Source organism: Eucyclogobius newberryi, unplaced genomic scaffold (genome assembly GCF_026437365.1).
Source record: "Eucyclogobius newberryi isolate DKJ021-1_F unplaced genomic scaffold, fEucNew1.0.hap1 SCAF_15, whole genome shotgun sequence".
NCBI lineage: Eukaryota > Metazoa > Chordata > Actinopteri > Gobiiformes > Gobiidae > Eucyclogobius > Eucyclogobius newberryi.
In genome coordinates this window covers 3,758,528-3,781,016 of record NW_027315779.1, presented here as the reverse complement: position 1 = coordinate 3,781,016, position 22,489 = coordinate 3,758,528, and the positions used below count along the sequence as shown (strand labels likewise).

At 44.1% G+C, this 22,489-nt stretch overlaps 1 protein-coding gene and 1 long non-coding RNA gene across 3 annotated transcripts in view; one reads left to right on the top strand and one right to left on the bottom strand.

The window, feature by feature from the left end:
• Nucleotides 1-21,183, bottom strand: LOC140360526 (uncharacterized). The gene is made up of 3 exons (XR_011926928.1): nt 21,151-21,183; nt 19,764-19,882; nt 1-67 (listed from the first exon to the last, which is right to left on the bottom strand). It is a non-coding gene; the product is annotated as an uncharacterized lncRNA (long non-coding RNA).
• The window catches only part of cpeb4b (cytoplasmic polyadenylation element binding protein 4b), a 43,955-nt gene continuing 26,904 nt past the window's right edge, over nt 5,439-22,489 (top strand). The window contains exons 1-2 of one of the 2 annotated variants that reach the window (XM_072445745.1): nt 5,439-5,794; nt 7,102-8,327. In XM_072445745.1, the coding sequence (XP_072301846.1) occupies nt 7,149-8,327 (1,179 nt within the window). In that variant the 5' untranslated portion in view covers nt 5,439-5,794; nt 7,102-7,148. The remainder of the gene's footprint in view (nt 5,795-7,101; nt 8,328-22,489) is intronic. The other variant, XM_072445746.1, reaches the window with a different exon arrangement.

Below are 22,489 nucleotides of genomic sequence, written 5' to 3'. Positions count from 1 at the left end.
TTCTTCTTTTGTTCCATTCTCTGCAGGTCACCGGGGGGTCACCGGGGCCTATCCCAGCTGCTCGGGCCTGGACAGAGCCAAGAAAAACACCGGGTTATTACTATATTATTTAAATATAATACGCTGCATGTTTTAACTGAATTACGTTAAGTGGTGCGCCATTAGTAGCGTGGGAGAATATAGAACAGGCACCGGAATTAACATATGACATACTGGCGTTTGTTTGAGAAATGCTTATATATAATTACGGTAAAATAAGGTTGGAGAGAAGCTCATTTGATGACCATCTGGAAAACTACAGGGCTATCACACGTTTTAAAATCAAAAGGGACATTTGTTTTGCACCAGTATTGATGTAGTGTAAAAGTACATCTGTTATGGTCAAAATGAGAGCGCCGTGTGCTGTCTGCGTGTCATTATAAACAGGAAGTAAGGCTGGCATATCATGACGGAGAAAAAACAGCTTTTTAGAGCTACCGCGGGTCAAAGATATTGTCCGTGGGTCGGGCCAGAGCAAATATCCATGTGACAAGAACCAACCTTATGAAAGAGGAGAGAGGAGTGAGGAGAGAGGAGAGAGGAGAGAGGAGAGAGGAGAGAGGAGAGAGGAGAGAGGAGAGAGGAGAGAGGAGAGAGGAGCGAGGAGAGAGGAGAGAGGAGCGAGGAGCGAGGAGAGAGGAGAGAGGAGCGAGGAGAGAGGAGCGAGGAGAGAGGAGAGAGGAGCAAGGAGAGAGGAGCGAGGAGCGAGGAGAGAGGAGAGAGGAGCGAGGAGCGAGGAGAGAGGAGCGAGGAGAGAGGAGAGAGGAGAGAGGAGAGGAGAGAGGAGCAAGGAGAGAGGAGAGAGGAGCGAGGAGAGAGGAGCGAGGAGCGAGGAGAGAGGAGAGAGGAGAGAGGAAAGAGGAGCGAGGAGCGAGGAGAGAGGAGCGGGGAGAGAGGAGCGAGGAGCGAGGAGAGAGGAGAGAGGGGTGAGGAGCGAGGAGGGAGGAGAGAGGAGAAAAGAGAGAGGAGAGAGGAAAGAGGAGCGAGGAGCGAGGAGCGAGGAGCGAGGAGCGAGGAGAGAGCGCATGAGGAGCCATGGATACCAACCACCATGAAACACAAGAAGAAGACGAAGGAGAAGAAGCCCAAGAAGAAGAAGAAGGTGAAGCCCAAGAAGCCCAAGAAGGAGAAGAAGAAGCCCAAGAAGAAGGAGAAGAAGCCCAAGAAGAAGCCCAAGAAGAAGAAGGAGAAGAAGCCCAAGAAGAAGCCCAAGAAGAAGAAGGAGAAGAAGAAGAAGAAGAAGAAGAAGAAGAAGAAGAAGAAGGTGAAGCCCAAGAAGCCCAAGAAGGAGAAGAAGAAGCCCAAGAAGAAGGAGAAGAAGCCCAAGAAGAAGCCCAAGAAGAAGAAGGAGAAGAAGAAGAAGAAGAAGAAGAAGAAGAAGAAGAAGAAGAAGAAGAAGAAGAAGAAGAAGAAGAAGAAGAAGAAGAAGAAGAAGAAGAAGAAGGTCACTTATTTACCCCTTATCATACTGCTTTACACAGCCTAAACGTGAATAGTGTCACTATCAGACATCTGTAATCTATTTTATTAATCGGATTACCTTAAAGCCGGTCACTTCCTCACCCTGCCAATACCTGCCCGTGCAGCGCGTGTCCACCTCTGCTAACCTGCTCATCCTTTCTGTACACATTTCACCAACACAAACTCCCCATTCCCTAATTTATCACTCCTCTGCAGCCGGACTGGAAGTGACAGATTTATTAGATAGCCATTTGCGGCCCCGTGTCCCGCTGCCAAAGGAGGGTTGCTGCAGAGACGGAGTCAAAGCTGTTTGATGACCCCCAGGTGATAATGACCGTACAGGACAGAAGGACACACACAAGGACACGGAGTTAGATGGGGGACAGTGGCACATGACGAGGGGGAAGGAGCCACATATCTGGGGATCTGGGCGCGTGTGAAGTCAGGGCCAGTCAGAGATATCAGACATGTTGTTGACATTATAGGTGTATTGCCTCGGGAAGTGTAAAACCGCAATGTTTGAAATGGGAAACGACAGCGACAGCTCTAACGCAGTGGGACTGGCTTGTGCAGGCTCTACTGTTGGTCTTGTGGCAGTTTGACGAAGATGAGGCTGCCATTTTGTCTCCAAACATCAAACTTTGACGCCACGACACACAACATTCAAACTCGATTACGAAAAGGCTAAATATCTGATACAATAAAGTAAACGCCGTAATTGTAATGAAAACAGTATTTTGAGGACCTTTTCCCTTTCACTTTACCACGTGTTCTTATGCTATGTCACGATATTTACGACTTAATTTTCTGCACTATAAGGCACACTGGATTATAAGGCGCACTGAGATAATTAAAGGCTTTTAAGTGCACCTTATAGTGCGGAAAATACAGTATATACTCATCGTTACATAATTGAAAGCAGGAACAATACTTTTGGGGGGGCTTAATAGTAATTGTGTGTACATATTCTTTGCTCTAGTAGGGAATTTTTCATAATTATTTTGGAGTTCATTAAACACTTGTAGTTGTAGAGGGTCAAATAATGAACACGTACGACACATAAATGAAATTACAACTTGACTGTTTCTTTCTGCTATTCATTCATGGCGGCTTCTGTGCTCATGACATTGTTCATTTAGAAAAGAATTTTTGGTTATTCAGTGCCAGTGGCATAAAGTACTTACAACATTGTCATTCATTGTGATATTCAAAATGTGTTATCGTAACAAGTTCTGAAATAGATTTAGACACTTCTGAAACTGCGGTATTCAGGAAGGGTAAAATCTTGTGTGTTTTGTGGGATTTGTTCCAGTATTGATACCTTCCCAGATGATTTATTTACAATTGATTAGTGTATGGGTATTGATTTGTCGGACAACCCTTCAGCAGACAATGGTATACAAGCATAAGAGCTCGAAACAAGGGATTTCAACCTCAAACCGTCATAGAACAAATGTACAGAATTCTTCTCAGACTATCATAGCACAGGGGACACTTTTTGAATAATAAAGTAACATTGTCATTTATTTCCACTATTAAATATTTATGCAATCCTTATTTTATATATATGTTTATGTTTATGATGGTATAATAAGCAAATAGTACAGGTTATTATAGGTTATTATGTGCAGAGGCAGATAGCGCGCTGACGTCTAGGGACGGTCAAGCATGGGAAAGAACCAATCTAAAAGCATTGTGCCCATCACGTCACGCTGGCAATGTCAAATAAATATGGGAAAGAGTGTCTGGAGTGTCTGCCAGTGTGGTGTCCAATAGATTTGGTTGTCCATCTGGCGGATCACTAATCACGGACAAAATGTATGATTCACGTCAGATTTATTTTTTTAATTAAATGAATAGAAATTAAGATTTTGTGATTTGTGTCATGTCTTTAAGATTTTAATGCATTTTTTCCTGTTGTGTGAAGCACTTTGAATTGCCTTGTGTACGAATTGTGCTCTACAAACAAACTTGCCGTGCCTATTATTCCAATGTATGTCCTCCACGACATGATGGAACGGTGAAGGTGTGTGGACTGTAAAAACACAGAGGAGCACTTGTCTCCTGATTTTGCCAGCCATTCACGGTTTAGTTGTGCTCATACTTGACTGAAGGATACAGTACATCCCAGTTTAATGTAGTGGAAAACGTCAATCACCTGTAGTATTTTGTTGCTAAGGTTTGACGACAATCTCACTTTCCCATCAGATAAATGTAAGTCACTTATCTAATGCAGAGCCACATATGAATAATACATCAAAACGAATGTATAGCGTCAATAGCGCTAATTACGTTATGTATGGGGCACGTATGAGATTCAATATGAAAGCACAGAAAAGGTCAAATCTCCCCTCAGGTTATTCAACAAACATTCAAACTGACTGTCATAACATCTTCTTACAGATTACCCTTGTTTTCCCCACGCTTTGCTTCTAGTTACTGAAATTATTCTGCTAATTGAAAATAATGAAAACATAATTCAATAATGTGCGTGGATGTATATTTAATATTGTTTGGCGGGCAGTTTAGAGACATACTTCATGGTGTGGAGAACATGATCGGGAAGCTTGGTTGAGGTAAACGGGCTCACGTCTTTCATACGCTTGTAAAATCACTTCAGTGTTCTTACCTTGATTGTGGATAGAGTCAAGATGTCTTTTTGTTCCTCCAAAGTTGTGAAAAATACCAAAGTGTTCCGAGTGCAAAGTATTTTAATGGAACACAATTTACAAAATACACTCAAAGCCTGTATTGATAAAGTATAGATAACTGGCTTTTGACTGACCTCCTTGTAGCTTATAGAAGATTGGAACTTTTATAAATATGCAGGCCAAATTCAACTTCCTACGTGTATTAAAAGTGTCTATAAACTGCTGTAAACCCTGTATATCACTGCTGTAGTCAACTGAAAGAATTATTGGTTGGCAAAAGACATGCCCTGCCATGTAAAAACAACTAGAAATAAAAAAAAAACCTGTGTATTTATATGTAAAAATACAGAATAAACTCCCACATCTTAACCGCATCCCTTCTACTTTTGGCTGTTGTACATATAAATCCTAATATCCTTGCATTTAAAGTATCTTAATGGTACCGCCACTTCAAATTGTCAGTAATTAATGCAGCAAGGATGATCCAGAACCCCATATCTGCATTATAACCCATATATTGATTCCGGTCAGGCTTTTGGTCATGCTTTATCTTAAACATATTCATGCTCGAGGCTATAAAGGTGTTACATGTATTTGTTGCTTGTGATTAATGCACACAGCAGCTGCAATGCACAAATAAGTGCTGACCGGTGCACACATGGCACAGCCTACGTGTTTGCTCATGAAGAATCGTGCTGTACTGTAATGCAAATGGAAAAAAGATCAGTGCTGGATTGGTAATGAGACGCTTTCATGTTTTCAATTGGTTTTAGCTGGAGAGTACAACGCGGATCAAGAACAAAAGAACAAAACCGGCCGTCCTCGTTTCATTTCCACATTTACAGCGACGGGGCGCGAGATAAAAGCCCGGCCGAGGATGCTCTTTTCGCTCCCCTCTTAGCACGCCTTGCGAGGGGGGGTAGGGTCTCTCAGTTTTCTCACGACCTGATACCGGCTGCTTGCGTCGTGAGAGGACGGCGGCGGCGGCAGCAGCAGCGGCAGAACCACGGTGGAGAGGGGTTTTCTGTTTTTTTCCTCGCTTTAATTCCTGACCTCAGTGGGCAGTGCGCACAGTCCACCCGTGCGTGTCATTGGTGCGGGGGCTTTAAATAGAAAACAACCCAGGCGGGGCTCCGGAGGCGTTGGGCCAATCGGAAGCCGAGGTGTGGCTCGTGCGGGGCCGGGCTATGTGGAAAGGGGGCGGGACCAGAGGCGGAAGCGTGCCTCGGCTGATCTCTCGCTGTCATTCGGCCGCGGTCGGTTCCAGGAGACACGGGCAGCCGAGAAAAGAAGCGCACGGGGGACAAGGCTGGCTCTGGTCGGGAAGATAGCGAGAAATATAGCACCGGGATCACGCGGACAATGAAACCGATCGGAAAGGGCTTGTAACGCAGCAGCAGACGAGTGTAGTTCCGGCGCTGCCAACGATCTATTTTAATGCTTTAGTCCAGATTAGGGAGCCGTGTCATTGAGCAGGCAGGACACGTCAGGAGAAGGGAGAAGAAAAAAAAAACGACTGCACTGTACGAGTCAGATCTGCGCTCTTTCCATCGTCTAAAGGGTTTGCCTGCTGTGTTCCTCCCCAGGACATCACCTCGCCCTCGGCCCCGAGGGGAAGGCTCGCCGCAGAGACACGGTAGAAGGTGAAAACATCTTTTATTCTCCAGTTTCCAGTCTGAAGCTAGCTCGGCTGCTAACGGCTAGGAGCTAACGAGCTAACGAACGTTAGCATGGGTTGAAAACGTCACCAAACTGACTAGAAAATGTTTTGTTTTATCTTAAGGGTGTGACTGTCGACCGTCAAGCCGTCCGTGCCGATGTCACACATGAATTATTTAAAATGAGGTAGTTTTTAGTCTCTAAAATGGTGCAAGAGAAACTATAGATCTTGTGACAGCTGTCAAACAAGGTCGACAGTTTACACAGAAACGTTAAGGTTTGTAAAGAAGTTCAGATCTGTCAGTTTGTCGCTGTTTTGTTTCGTGTCGCTGTAGTTTAAAGGAGCAGTCTGTCAGCTGATAGTCTCCTGAAATGGTGGCTCAATACGTATAAGGATTTAGTTATGTGATAAACTGACAATGCTGTGTATAATCTAGTTATTAACCTGTTTTACCTTGGCTTTCTTATAATATGTGTTTGATTGCGTTTCAATTTTTGTTATATCGAAAAACCAGTGTCTCTTTATATATTTAAAGGGTTTAAATCCATTTGTAGAACAAGCCTAAACTCGAAGCAGATGAGCCATATTTGACTGTATCTCATTGAAGTGTGCAGAAGGTGAAGGAGACGAGCTGCGTAGTCATGGGTGTAGCTGTGTAGGTGAAGCACCTCTGGGTGTTTAGAGCCAAATACAGAAGGAGGTTCTGATGAAGCAAAGGCAAACGCAGTATATGGGTCAAGTGACACCTGTCTGAAGCCTGAATGTTCAGCTGTACGTCAGCGAGAAGAGGACTTTACTAGTGCCTACTACTTAATCATTGATTATAATCATGTGGTTTGTTGCTGTCAGTGTTGCTTTTTGGGCAGGGCTGTGGATCATTTGAGTGTCTGTCTGTGCGCTGGTGGAGGGTATTTAAGTCAGGAATGTGTGGGTCCTGCACAGCAGTGTTACTCGCAGCATTAGAGCTGCCAGAAGCTCAGCTGTAGTCTTACAAGTTGGCAACGTCACGGGGTTATAATTAGCCAGAGATGTAACGTTAACTGGTTTGCTGTTTTTCTCCTCAGCTCAGAGTAAGAAGGGAAGATTGTTCAGTTCAAGAATGAGCTCATTCATTGTCAGTGTTGTGTGATTATCATATGTCTAAGAAATCTCTGAAGAATGAACACGGCTCCAACAAAAACTGCTTTTATTCTACAAGGAAATATTTTGTCTTCTGGTTGTTTCTTTATCTAAAATGTAGTCAGGGCTTTCTGCTAACTCATGCCATTCTGTGTGCTCTTGTCTTTGTAGGTCCGAACGATCACGGGATTGCATTTGTGTGTGGGGGGAGAAAACAAATGGGGGATTACGGCTTTGGAGTCCTAGTTCAAAACAACACTGGCAACAAGTCCACATTCCCGGTCCGAATCCACGCACACCTGCCGCCCCCACACCATCACCAGAATGTGTCGCAGAGTCCCTCCGCCTTCATAAACAGCAGCACAGTCGCGGGCAATGGCTCCACGGGGGGCTCCCCCTGGCTTTTCCCCACCTCAGCCACCCACAGCAGCGTGCAGGACGAAATCCTCGGAGAGAAGCCCAAAGCACAGCAGCAACAGCAACAGGAAATGCAAGAAACGCAAGAAAAGCAGCAGCTGTCTCCTGGGAGTCATCAGGACGGAGGAAGTAGTGGAGGAATAATTTCAGATTTGGAAAAAACGCGCTCAGAGGAAGGTAAAACGGAGAACGGGAACTCTGAGGGCAGTAACGGCAAAGAGAAGCTGCGCCTGGAGTCTCCGGTGCTGAGCGGCTTCGACTATCAGGAGTCCGGCCTCGGGGGCAATGGGCCAGTTCAGTCCAGCACCACCTCGTCCTCTCTCACCGGCTTCAACAACTGGTCGGCTGCCATCCCGCCAGCGCCCTCCACCATCATCAACGAGGACGTGAGCTTCTTCAACCCCGCGTCCGCCAACAACGGCCCGCTACTTTTCCAGAACTTCCCGCACCATGTGAGCCCAGGCTTCGGGGGGAACTTCTCCCCTCAGATCGGGCCCGCGGCTCTGTCCCAGCACCACCCGCCTCCTCCGCCGCACCACTTTCAGCACCCGCACAGCCAGCACCAGCAGCACCGTCGCTCCCCGGCCTCGCCACACCCGCCGCCGCCCTTCTCCCACAGGAACGCAGCGTTCAGCCAGCTGCCACATCTGTCCAACAGCCTGAACAAGCCGCCCTCCCCCTGGGGCCCGGCCAGCTACCAGAGCCCGTCGCCCTCCCCCGGCTCGTCCACGTCCTGGAGCCCCGGCGGAGGCTACGGCAGCGGCGGCGGCGGCGGCGGCTGGGGCGGCTCTCAGGGCAGAGATTATCGCCGGGGCCTGAACGGAGGCATGACCCAGATCAACTCCATCTCTCCGCTCAAGAAGACCTTCCCCAACAACCACGTGGCCTCGCAGAAGTACCCACGCAACAGCCCCGCCTTCAACCCCAAGTCCTGGATCGACGACGGAGTAGGACGCAGCGACAACATCTTCCCCTTCCAGGTCAGTTTGCTCTCAGCTTTGACGAGATGATCGATGTAGTGTTTCTGCGATCGACATCCAGCTATAAAAATCAACGTTTCCAAAATGGTAAACTATTTCAGGTTTGATTCAATAAAACACTTCTCTCAATGTCTTCAGTCATATTCCAACCTTTTTATTTGATCAAAAATGTATATTACAATGTCAATGTACAAAAGAACAACTCGTTTGACTATTAGACTTGGGTGCGGCCCTTATATATTATGTATACGGCGACAACCAGTGCCGGGCCAGGATACAACTAAATTAATTCATTTCCTTTTCATTTTTGTTATATATTCCCATTATACATTCCCATTTTGAGTGTGTATTCCCATGCAAACTATTCATCATTGCTTCAAATCGCAGCTAACACGAGCATAATGTGAAGGTTTTTTTAAGCCTAAACTGGCATTAAAATTACAGCACTCGCCAAATTTCCAATGCGGTTTTACCTTGTTTATGGAGTCCCGCTGCTGCGTTTTTCTCCTTTCTTCTGCTTTCTGTGATTGGCTAAACACTCCACGCCCACAAATGCCCCTCGCATGTAAACAGTGGAGTAAAATGGTGAACTGGGAGTGGAGCTCTGTAGATTTAATCATATGGTTCTTCAGAGACACTGGTGAGGGATTAGATCGATGTCCATGTTTTGAGCTTTATTTCTCATAAGAATCCTGTATCTTCCCTTACCTTTTTGGGGTATTTGTTCATCAACGAATGATCACACGCGTCCATACGTCGGTCATATCAGATATTAGTGGTATTATTTGATGCTTCATGTACAGCTGCTATTTTTAGACCAAGGGGGAGGGCGAGTGGATTTCCATGGTGCGTTTGTTAGCGCATTAGCTTAAGCAGCAGTCTTCGGGGTGCGCACTCGGCGAGCTGTGGGTCTTTGATGATGACTAATGTGGGACTGTCACTGCGGCGGTGCATGCCACGTACTCGCGGGGGCCGAGGGAGACACCGGGGAAGAGGAGAGGGCGATGGAGAGGAAGATAAGGGAGCGAGGGAGTGTCGTCACGACGCTGGAGATGGAAGTTGATGTCATAGTTTCAGATGGAAAACAGAGCAGCCTTTGTAACTCAATGGAAGATTCACTTTTATTTTTAATGGAGTTCAACGATTCATCTGGATCATTTTTACCTGTCGACTATTGAAGTAATCATACCGTTTTCTGAATTTAAAACAAATACTGAAATACATTTGATCACAAAGACCAACATCAACTTGATTATGATTTTAATCAATCAATAATAATATTATATATATATGTATATGTATATGTATGTGTATGTATATGTATATATATATATATATATACATGTATATGTATATATATATATATACATGTATATATGTATATATATGTGTATGTGTATGTGTATATATATGTATATATATGTATATATATGTATATGTATATGTATATGTATGACTATGATTAGTTGATTAATCATTCAAGAAATGTTGTTGTTGTTACATATTTGGTTTGAGATTGAGTCTGTGAATTTACCATAATCTTGCAGTTTAATGTTTTTTCACCTGTGTTTTTTGATACTAAAGTAAAAGTGTTTAACCTTAGTTTGTGTGTGTGCTTCCTGAGTAAACGGCATAAACAGGCATTTTTGAGGCTAAACCCAGTAATTACAGAGATATTAACCATCGAGCAGGTCACAACATCTACATAATAGTCAAAGTTCTACCCAGAATGATCTCCTGCTTTCCTGCTCACAATAAACTATAAGCAGCTTAGCAACTTATGAAGTCACGTGAACTCGACCTAAAGTCCGAGTTAAAATGGAGAGAAAACCAGATCCCCCCCAAAATCCAGAAGGTATCCGAGGCTGTCGCGTGCTTTTGATTGATGTCGTTCCTCACCCTTTCCCTCTAACAGCTCATCGCTCCATCTTTTATACTGTGGAACGCAAAAAGCCTAATGATTTTCTGGATTACGACTGTATTATTAATCATGCAGGACACGGCTGGAGCGAGAGCCTAGCAACACGTTTTGGAAAATGCCAGCCCACTTATAATGTGATTTTGATAGCTGCCCACACACACGCACACGCACACACACACACACACACACGCACACACACACGTACACACACGCACACACACACGCACACACACACGCACACACACACACACGCACACACACACGCACACACACACGCACACACACATGCGGTAGTCGAAGGAGGAGATGGTTCAGATAACTGTATCATGGCGCGTCGCGGACAGCCGATAGGATTGATGGGAAGAAGGCAAAAGGGGGCACCGGGATGAATTGGCGGTATTGATCCGGAGGTGATTGATCGAGCGGGTCATTACGAGGAGGCGGGGCCGAGCGCGGACGAGGGTTGCCATGGTTCAGCGAGGACCGCGGACGCAAATAGACCGCTTGAAATGGAAAGAGGGGGCAGGACCGTTAACCCTTACTGCCGGGCCCGGTCGTGAGAGGCTCCGCGGAATAAACTGCAAAAACTGGAGACGTTTTACTATCTCAGTGATGAATATGAAGTATCCTGTTTATAATATGAAGCCTTATTAACCAAACGTGCAAAAAGAATGGAATCAAAAGTAAGGATTTGTATTGGGCTGCATAATATATGGCTGAAGTAATGATCGGGCTATTGATTTATGCAATAATAAATATTTCAATTAACTAAATATATGGCTATAACACCATCTGACAGAAATGTGTTTTTTTTTAAAATGGAAATGTTGAAAAAGGCTGACCCTATTCATGGCTTTTTCTTAACCTTTATTAAATTAGCCGTGATTTAGTCTCATTTTTGTATTCATTACGTTTTTATTTATGTTAACAACAAGAACATTTTGTACCAATCATCGCAGTACTTATCGCATATCGCAGTCATTTCCAATATTGTGCAGTAGAGTTGTTCACACCATTTCGATCAGCATTTTACTAACAGCACATAGAGGTGAGTATTATGTCGTCATAATGAAGATCTAATATGTCGTACATTGTAGCATAAAGCTGCAAAACGATGGTATAAACATGCATCGCTCGCTCACCTAATGTGATCCAAGCGTCCTAATTATTCACCGTGATGAGTTTGTAAGCGCTTTTCACAACTTTCGAGCACCAGAGCTGTCACGTTCAAGCTAACAAGAACTAGCATGCTAACAGCGCACTTCCTCCTTCACAGAAATGCAAGAAAACCATGCTATTTTCATCCGAATATCTGCTTTTTCACCCGAATATCTGCTTTTTCAACACATCTGCGCTGCGCCAAAACAGATTTGATTTGAGATATTCATTTTTGTCAGTATCGCTCATCACAATATCATTTATTCGTCACGACAACAGGACGGTTACAGCTTAATCCACGCGAGGACAGCTGTGCAATGAGCTGCGATTCCTGTTTGTTCTACTTTTATAAATGCAGTGCAAGTATATTTAATTTGGCGTTCCTGTTTATTGTCACCTCCTCAAGTGCTGTTCTTGTTCTAGGAGAAAAGGCTGCGTTTCTGACCCGTAAACAGCAGTGGTCGAAGTTTGGGTTTTCCACACTTTAAAGTACAAAAGAAGTGAGAAGAACAGATTTGTCATTTAGAAACTGAAACCATCCTCGGAGCACTTGAATCTTTCTTCTTTAAAAACTTTGGTTATCAGCCCATTGGCAATAGGAAGAACTCTTTATCACATTTGACAAGGTTGTTCTTGGCCTGTTGTGATAACACATTTTTGAAGTGCGATGAATCAAATATAGACCATAAAGTAGAAAGTAGTTTATGCCACAGACACGATAATAGCGGTATAGACGACGATTCGCCGCGGCATCACGTCGGGGTTCGCTGCGTGTTTGTCTACGGAAGGTTGGTCCGCCGTTTCCATGGTGACAGAACGCACACGTTAGCAAACGCAGCCTGATACGTTTGTTAGATGGTCTGAAAACATGAGAAAACATGTTTTGCTAATGCTATCTAGCTCGTGATTGTAATAACCCTTGAAAAAGGCTCGTTTAACTGCACAAATCGACTGTTTCAGCTTCAACTGAGTCTGTTCTTTATGGTCAAATATAGTCAAAGCTCAGAATAAAGTCTTAACTGCTTCAGACAGAGCGGTGCCTCCAGTTAGCTTCACACGCCCGGCTAATGTTGATCACATGAGAGGAAGCAATTTTACCCTCAATAAACGGTTTACTTACTATTACTGTTTGCATCACAGTAGTGTAGTAGAGTAATTAAGAAAATAAGTAGTACAGAACATAAACTTGAGTAGTTGCTATGACGACTGTAAGACACGTCTATATCTCTAATGATCACTTAGGAGCTCAGGTCAAACAACATGTCTAGACTTGCTTCCCCGGATAAGAAAAGCCGACTGTAGCACTGCTCGCGCTCGCACAACAGGCTGATTTGATGCTTCGAGTCACGCGGTTGGCACAAAGTCCGACTACAAACTAATTATTTTATATGATTTTCCTTGTTGTTGTGAAATGGCCTGCTCGGTCTGAAGTGCGTCTCCCCAGTGATTGCAAATCAGGCAGCGCAGTATATCACAATCGAATCGGAATCGCAATTAGAGTTGGTGCAATTATCAAATTTTGAAAAGCTGCAATTATTTCTGTCTTAAAATGGCCTCCGCAAAGAACGGAATATCCTGTCTATCCTGTTTTTTTTTTTAGCAAGTTGATATGCAAAGGAGGGAAAATGGACAAGACAAAAGTTTAACGTGAGACTCCACCTCTTAATAACAACTCTCTAAATTCTCAGAGGCTTTTTTTAGAAACATCTTGTTATACCTGTATTTTAAACTTGTACAAATGCTTGAGATTCCTTTAGGGCAAGGTATGTTTTTTGTAGAGCACAAAAAATGCTTTACAAAACAAGAAAAGATGCATTAAAATCACATTACAAACAATTAAAAACATGACAAATTAACTTTAAAAGACTAGTTTATCTAATTTATTCCAGTCTTCTCTCTGATTTGAATGCTCCTGGGCAGATTTAAAATGCGCACTCTGAACAGAATCCTACTTTTTAAACGTATATCGCTAATCTAATCACAGTGTCGGTTCGAGAAGGGTCAATCAGAGCTGCCACCCGAGCGCGATGATGGATGGCACTGACGTGGAGCTCTGCCCTGGCCGTGGATTCTGCCCGCTCAGATCCCTGTGGCAGATTAAAGCCGGCGCCTGCATTACGGCCGCTGCACTTTCTGGTGCCCACATCAGATGAGCTAAAGTAACATTGTCCTTCTGTCCTCAGACGACGAGGCCAAAGGGGGAGGATGTGCGTGGAACAGAATGGCCTCTCTGTGCGCCGCCGTGCCACTGATTATGACGCGTTTACAATAAACAAAAGAAAATAGTAGGAGACACCATTTTTGTGGCAGATAACACATGTCACTTTCTTAAATGGGAGACGTTGTAATGTCACAGTGAGGAGAAGACACCGGGGGGGTCTCGTGTCGTGCTGTAGTGCTGCTGTTGTGTGGGGGGCAGAAAGGGTTTAATGCCATCGTCAGGAAACACGATTCAGGAACTGGCTTTGGCGATGTGGTGCAACATAATCATGCAATATAAACTATGATACAATAGGGCGTGCATCAAAAATTAAAATAGACTTTGATTTAATACTTTAATACACACAAAAAGTATTAAAAACCTGCCTCACATGAAAAGGATGTTGTCTTTTGCATAAAATGTGTTTAGTTTAGTAAAGGTTCAGACATTTCCAATGGAAGACACATTTCTAAGCAACAACTAACAGCTTTATTTTGCTCTGAAATATTGAAAAATTAGGATATCGAGTCTGTTGTCCATAATTAAATAAGAAGCCGAACTGTTTAGTACTGCGTAATCATGCAAACAAAGGTATATAGTGATATTTCTGCCCTCTTTTGATTCATTTCTTACACTGCACACACGTTTGAACCTCAACCAAGACATTTGCAGACACAATTTGGCCCATTCCAAGAAATTGCCTGAATATTGTTACCCAGATGGTGTCAACAAATATCGATATATTCATGTTCCTAAATACTGCCCACACGTATCATCAGAAATATTCAATCCCGCAGTCAAATCTTCAGTTTAAATACATTTCCACACAAAATAAGACCACCTAACTTTGCCTCTCTCAGTCCGATAGCACTGGTGTTACGCCTGTTGCTCGGCGCTGGGCTCTGGGCTCTCGTTATTGAAATGGCCGACCCCCGAAGGCAGCACGGGCCCAGAGGAGCGCTGTCAGTCCGGTTCACCGTGCTTCACATACTTTCCATTTTAGCCCTGACACAACACACGGGGGATTAGGAGCTTCTGCCTCACAATCGCCTTTGTTTTGCTCGGAACAATGTTCGCTCATCATCGGCTGTTTTCGGACTCTCCACGCCGGCTGTAACGTCTGTGATGTGATCTTTATTTGATCAGTGACGCTAACTGACTCGAAGGTAACTTTTGGATATTGCAGTATGCTTAGAAGTATTTGATCCACTATTTTAGATGATTAAGATTAACCCGTAAAAATCCAGACCATGTAGAATATGAAATAAACAATCGCTTCAATTTTAAGTTAAGACCGCCTGATTGTTTAGTGTGTTAAGTGGTGTAGATTACGTGAGTTTCCTCCAGTATTATCCATGACGGGAAGTAGTGATGCTAATGCTAACACTGAGCACAGAGCCCATTGCAAGGCCTTAGTATCCTGATCATCAAACTTTTATACAGACTCAAAGTGCAGAGTTAAAGGACACGCGTCAATCAACAGTTTATACGAAGGCCTTTTCACCGTATTCCGGACGTTGCTGTGGGCGCCGCCATGATTGCGCTTGTGTAAGTTGCCGTGGGGCTGCCGACCTTGAGAGAAAATAAGTTCTACGCCGACCAAAAAGCAGTTTCCAGCAGCCCAGGGAATCGCTGCATCGTCGGCCCGTTGGTGCGAATGAACAAAGGACATTTTACTCAAACCAATCTCCTGTAGATCTATCTTTATTTTACATTTTTATATAGTTTTCTACTTGGTGAATTTAGACTTCCGGAAAGTGTCAACACAGCAGAAGTGGGTTTGGACGGATTATGGTGAATAGTGTTTGCAATCTGGGAAGAACAGTATTTTACATCGACTAGTGCAGCTTTTGTGTTTTGCTAATCTGCGATGTTTTACTATAGGCAGTTTCATTTGTGATTACTCTATCCACACATTTCTGTCCGTTTTACTGGTCAACCCTACTGTGTTCTCTGCCATTACGTCACTGGACATGCAGAAGGGCTACGTCTATATCAATCTGACCAAACGAGCAACTGGTCGACGCAATTGGAACTGGGAGCCACCTGCCGTTCGGTGGACATTTTATCCAGGGAGCGCGACTGTCATTGGAAGAAAATGTTCCCGGTCGGTGCGTCTATGGCAGCACCAGAGCTAGAGCCGCTTTAGGACAGGCTCCTGGCCAAACCCGGCGAGGACACACGGGCTGCCTGACCCAAGCGGGGGAGGATTCTGCCACTCTCTCTCTTTTTTTAATTATAGAAAGAAGGCGTCGCAGTCTGCTGTCCACTTGTGATTCAGCAGCTCTGTCTCTGTCCTCACCTGTGTGTTTGTGCGTGTGTGCGGGTGTGTGTGTGTGGGTGTGTGTGGGTGTGTGTGTTTGTGTGTGTGTCTTTGTGTGTGTGTGTGTGTGCGTGCGTGTGCGCGCGTGCGTGTGCGCGTGTGCGCGCGTGCGTGTGAAGGTCAGATGGAGTTGCTGCGTCAGGAGCTTAATATGAACCAGTGGAACAGGCCAAAGAGCTGCAGGGCTGCACAGACTGAAGCCAGCACAGGATATTGTCTCTGTAAGCTACCTGCTAACTGCTGGTGACGGCTTATGGCTCGTGTTTGTGGAGATCAGGAGGGACGGCCTTCGCTGCTGCTGGTTTTATGAAGCACGACACTGCGTGGACCACTGCATTATTTACAATCACATTATTACGTTCAGGGGTAAAATCTTTACTTTTTAATCCATTTTATTTTCTTTCTAAAATACCGTATTTTCCGGACTATAGTCGCACCAGCCAAGAAATACAAAATAGAGATGAAAACAACATATATGAGTCGCAAGTTGCATTTTTGGGGTGAAATTTATTTGATAAAATCGAGCCGAGAGCATCTTGAAATGCAATATAAAATAATAACAGATTAGAGAACATGGTGAATAGGTGTACGTATGCTAAGGCTAACACCTTCAGCTACATGAGGCACAGACAGAACTGTGGTAAGTGTCTGGTATGTTAACGTAACATATGAACAGTTATTCAGATAACTATAGCATAAAGAACATGCTAACAAGTTTACCAAAGCATCAGTTTTACCCCAAATCACTAAATCCATTGAATTCTTCTTCGTCAGTGTTGCAGAGGAAGTGCCAATTCTTCCTCTGCTTCGCTTAGAGCCTAAATCACCCTCTTGCTCCGGAGTATGAGTCGCACCCCGGCCAAAACTATGAAAAAAGGTGTGACTTATAGTCAGGAAAATACGGTAATATCTTTTAGGGCTGTGGCTGACTTATGACAAGTTCCGTTTCTGAAGAGCTCTCAAACCAACTAACTATCTTCTATCTTTACGATTTGGCCTTGTATGTGTATCCAAAGTGCACTGACAAGACCACGAGACCAGGAGAACCGATTTGTCTTTATTTAGGCAGATTAAACGCACAATTCACACCAACATCTCAAGATAACTTGCGCTAACTACAGGCCTTGTCCTTTCTGCTGTTGAGAATATAAATCCTTTAGTTCTAGTATCTAGTATCTTTGACTTATAATAATGCGTAACGGTGAACTATGCTGACAGAAAAACAGTTAGATATTTATTTTGAAGTGCAACTTTCTTTGTATTGCCGTCTTTGACCGCGGTAATGACTCAATCCACTAAGCTTGATCCGTTTCCCCCGCTGCCTTATTTGACTCGTCCAATAATCATTTGGGAGCGCAGGTTCAAAGGTAAGAGCAGCTAAACCCAGCGCCTCGCCACTTTCCCGCAGCTGTGCGTCAGCTACTGTTGCGGCGCGAGCAGATTTTGGCGTGTCAGGTTTTCAGTTCCGCGCTAAAATAGACCGCGAAGCTAATATTGACATCATACCACCGATATTCGACATAACGCCTTTCACTGAATTACGATCAGGTTTCAAAGGCTCTTACCACTTTTCCAGGAGCTACATTTGCCTAGGTATAAACAGTTTGTCGGACTAGAGTTTCCATCGCAACTATGCGTACCACGTGAGTGAAATGAAATCAAGTAGCCTATAATTGAGGTCTTTTCTGAAAGGGAAAAGTCAACAGTGAAGGAATGGCTTGCGGTGGCAGCTCCTGAGAGCACCATGTGATTAGCAGCTGTTGACTAAGGTAGTGTTACTGACAGGTGAGCGCCGGGCTAGTAAAAATAGTGGGAGCACCGAGGGGCAGCAAGGGAAATCTGTGGAAGTGAGGATTAGCTCCGAGACGCCTCTTCTACCTCCCATTTCTGCGCCCGCCTTGTCACTTCTCCACGTTTGTTTCCCCGGCTAATTTAGAGATGACGGTCGTCGAACTTCGTCTGGCGACAATAAACTCGCCCGTCATCGTAATTTAAAGCGCGTCAACCGTTTCTCCACCGCTCTGTTGCTGTCATCGTGTAGCAAGCGTCCGCCGGTGAGCCAGCGCCGAATCTGGGTCAAAGGACTTCTCTATCTAGCTCACTGTATTATTAAAAAGAAGCACGCACCCCCACAGTTATGGAAGGAACGGCATCGTCAACAGGCACGGCTGGTTTGAGCTGGTCCCAAGCCTGGATAAAATTGTACCACATATTCAAACCAGGAGATGATTTATTGTGATTGCCTCATACTAACCAGAAAGAAGCTAGAATGACATGGTGATCTGAGAGTTGACCTGGCAGGAGACGACGTTACATACATATGATCCTAAATTGTGTCAATCACAACATCAGAACAAACATTCCCATAAACGGTATCATAAATAAATAAATAAATTCTAACTATAAGATACTTGGAGACAATAAAACAATCAAAGCAATAATCAAGCTTCTGCCTTAGAGGTGTCTATTTTTAATTTCTAAAGGTCTAAACTCTGCTTTGGCTTGAACTAAATCCGATCCAAACCAATCGGGTCAACAACTTGCTGGAACACAATAGTATTTAACTGTGCAGTCACTGTGCTCAAGTTTAATTCTGAACAATTTATAATGACACGCTTTACTACGGCATTATCGGAGCAAGGTCAGTCCAACTGCAGTGCATTTGGACTCTATACGGGACAATCACCCCATATAAGTTGCACCATCAAAATAACATATTTTCAAGATGGGCAGCAACCTGAGCCGCGATCCTGTGAAGAGCACTCGTGTTCCAGGCCACGGTCGGGTCAGTGTGCGTATATGTGTGTGTGTGTGTGTGTGTGTGTGTGAGTGAGACTGTGGAAGCAAGTGTGGTTTAGTTTGGCAGTTTCATTTATGCTTCGGTTACATAAAGTAGAGCTGTAAAAATGTCATAGTGATTAGATCTGCTATGTATTTAAATCAAGAATCAATTCACAGCGCACATTGATGTTCGGTAGCATTCACTTTTGAGAGAACAGATCTTTCATCAGGTCTAAACTACAGGTCTAGCATGTTTTTTAAGCTGTAGTAAGATTCTTTAAATCTGTTCGGGATGGGTTCATTTGAAGGACTTGCTATGGATTTTAAAATCTTAATATTGGTATCTGCAAATATCTGGTATCAACCACAACAGCAAAACAAATAATTGGTATCCTTCCAACAAAAATCCATACCGGGCCATCCCTAATTGCGGCCGTACCGTTTTTTTGTGAATGGCATAGTAGCGCCGTCTTTATTAACAGTTCCTAGAAATCTCCCGGCTACTTTTCATGCGAACCAAGCCATTGCCTTTCACAGATCGGCACAGACCTTCGCCCGTGGACCCCCGTGTGCCTCAAGTGCTAAATAAGCAAATGTTTTCCAGACTAATGAGTGGCCTGTGCTTCTCTTGCCAAGCGCGGGGCTCTCGTACGGTACAATGTGGCTCCGGCTCGCCCTTGTTGCACCCTTGACAGACGCCGGGTGACGGAGAAAGAGAAAGCCGGCGCGCTCTGGCTAATTAGTCTCTGGCCTTCGTCCTCCGCACATGTGCTTAAAACAAAAGTCTCACTACGCGCACGTCTTTCGCCTTTAGCCGCTTTTGCAGGGCGCTAAAGTGACTCGGGTCTGATCTCTCTGAAGTGCTGCAAACGCGCCGCCTCGATCCCGTTACGTCGAGCGGGGCGTAATGGCTTGTTTTTGACAGTAGGGGTATTTAATGTCGACGCCGTGCTTTGAAATACTTGGACCAGGAAGAAACGTAATCACCGGCATCAAACGCTCAACCTGTTTCCCCTTCCTGGCTGTCCTTTCTCCTCGTGGACTTTGACTTACCTCACCGTTGGCCCTCTCTCTCCGTCTCTGTCTCTTTCAGTCTCTCTCCATCACGCCGCCGCTTTCATCTGCCACGGCCCTCTTCCTTTCTTTGCTCTGGGCTTCCTCTTTGAGTCTCTCTGCGCTGTCAGAAATGTGATTTAGAAACCCGCCAAGTAAAAGAGGGAAGTGCTTTTCTTCCTAAATGTATATGAGACGGATGTCGTAAGGCAAAAAAACCATAAATGCTACAAATATCCCAAACAGACCACACGATTTTTCTCTCCCATAGCCATAGAATTTCCGTCGTTTCCCTTTTTTCCGCCCGCCTCAACCTTTAGTTTTCATTACGTGAGAGGTGGCGTAAAGATGAATGCTTGAGTAAATTGCCCCCAGCGTGTTGTATTTAATCATTCTGTACCGCTTTAAGTGGCGTCAGGTCGGTAGGAGGCCGTCCTTTCTGCTTTATTCTGCATTAGATTTAAAAGCACTTTTCTCTTACAAGTGTTTACAATGACAACTTCACAAAGCACTGTTTTACATTACCGTGTAGTGGTTCTGCAAGATTGAAACGGCGGCAACAGCGCAGACCGCGGCGACATTTCAAATCAATCAGAGCACTATTTAAACACCAAGTTTATCACATAATCCCTAAACTGTTATATTTTGTAAAAGCTAGTGCTAATGGCGAACTACTAGAGGGATGTTGTAGCATAGCATGGGTGTTTTTAGATAACTTACTAACAGAATTTCAACTATTTTGTATGCAGCCCTTGGAAATATCTTATCATTACTTGGAAAATTCCTCACAGTTTCTACGTGAGTGAAAGATAAAGAGTTTGGTGAGTTTACCAAGTTCCTAATAACTAATCAGATAAATTATCCATGGCTTTATTGCTAGCATGTTCCCACTGTCAGCAGCTCGATAAATTAGAACTAAATAATAATCTGATGAATTTAAGTGTAGTTTGAGTGAATCTGTGTCTGCATATATTTCTTTTTCTTAGCCAATGATAGATGTTTCCTACACCTCTCACTTTGCATTTTCATCCCTTTGCGCCAAACGTCTCTCCATCGATTACATTACATCGGTCGGGATGGAACATACTTATACTTTCATTCAATCTCCATAATCTGCTGACATGCTTTGAAATTCGGTAATCTAGCTTTTTTTTCCGCGTCTGCCCGCATCAAGGTCAGACTCGGTTAAGTAATGGCACCGCGCCGCATCATGTAAATCGATGAATTGTTTGGGCATTTCGACGAGAGCGGGCGGAGGGAGAAGGGCGCCCGGGAGTGTCCAGGCTTTTAGCTCCGGACTTTCTTCTCCCCGCGGTGCATCGTGCTCACAGAAACGGCCCGTCGCCAAAGCCCGCGGAGCTAAAACGCTTGTCTTGGATGTTTATACCTGCAGCCTTGAGTCCTGTGGCCCAGCTCGCCAAGATGACAGCGGCCCTTTAAATGATATGTGTCTCCCCCGCGGAGTGGTTTTGACCATGATGACTGGCCATAATAACGTGTGTGCAGCGCTAGAATGATCAGCTGGACAGTTCTGTGCGTGTGTGTGTGCGTGTGTGTGTGCGTCTGTGTGTGTGCGTGTGTGTGTGTGCGAGAGAGAGAGAGAGAGGCGGGAGAAGCAGATTTGATGATTAATCGCCATCTGAAGCTCTCCGGGCAAATGCTTAGCAACTGCAGCTCGGCACACAGGCCTCACGTCCCAACCTCTCCAGTCCAAAATGCGTTACGTCCTTCAAATGAATTCATTCTCCGGCAGTAACAACGGCGCACTTCCCGGCGATGTCACGTTTCGCTCTAAAATGATCTCACCGTGAAGAATGACATGGAATTAGACCGACGGATACGTTTGCGTGATTGGTGGGTTCAGGGGAAGAGATTAATGTCTGTGTCAAGTGGACGATGCTGACTACACATAGTGGTAAACAGGAGTACAAATATGCACACTTGTAGCAGTGGAATTCAAGGGTGTTTTTGGCTGAAAGTATTTTAGTATTTTAGATCTCTTGTCCTAAATCATAAAGGCTCACAATGATGTATCATAATGGTTGCAAATCTGTATATAAAAAGCACATTTACTTTCTGTAGTTCTTCAGTTGTCTTAAACGTTGACAGTGTTTTGACAATGTTTTATTAATTGACTAATTATTTTATTAAAATATTAAAATATAAGGATTTATATGAAGGAATGCAGTTATCTAGCGTGTTTTTAGAGTGACACAGCAGTTTATTCTGCCTTTCACTGCCTGTCTTTATTCATGGCTTTCAGCTTCCTGTTTATTCAGTATGCAGACTTTTCCATGTTATTTATTTTTAATTTGTTAGTCGCTATGGAAACGGTCCAAATTTGTTGCCGTCTTTGGTCAAAGTACTTTTCGCACGAGATCCGAAATGCACGTCTCCTTTTTGTCCGTTATGTTACGCCTTTAGTCCACTACAGCCGTAATATTTTCACAGTTATGCGTTAGAAAAATTTGTCAAAGCAATTTTCAAAAACACACATTTCTAAAAAGTCATCAGAATCTGACCATTACAACCTGTTCCTGAAATAAAATGTCTGTATTGATGTTTTCAAGTTGCATGTAATAAGAACAACCAGGAAGCAAATACAAAACACGTCAATACCTCAGAAACGTGCAAACAGACCTTAAAGAGTTATTTGGTATATGTTTGTTCTCTCGATTCTACAACTCGCGTTTTCAAACGACCGTTGCTGAAAAGGAATGGTTTGA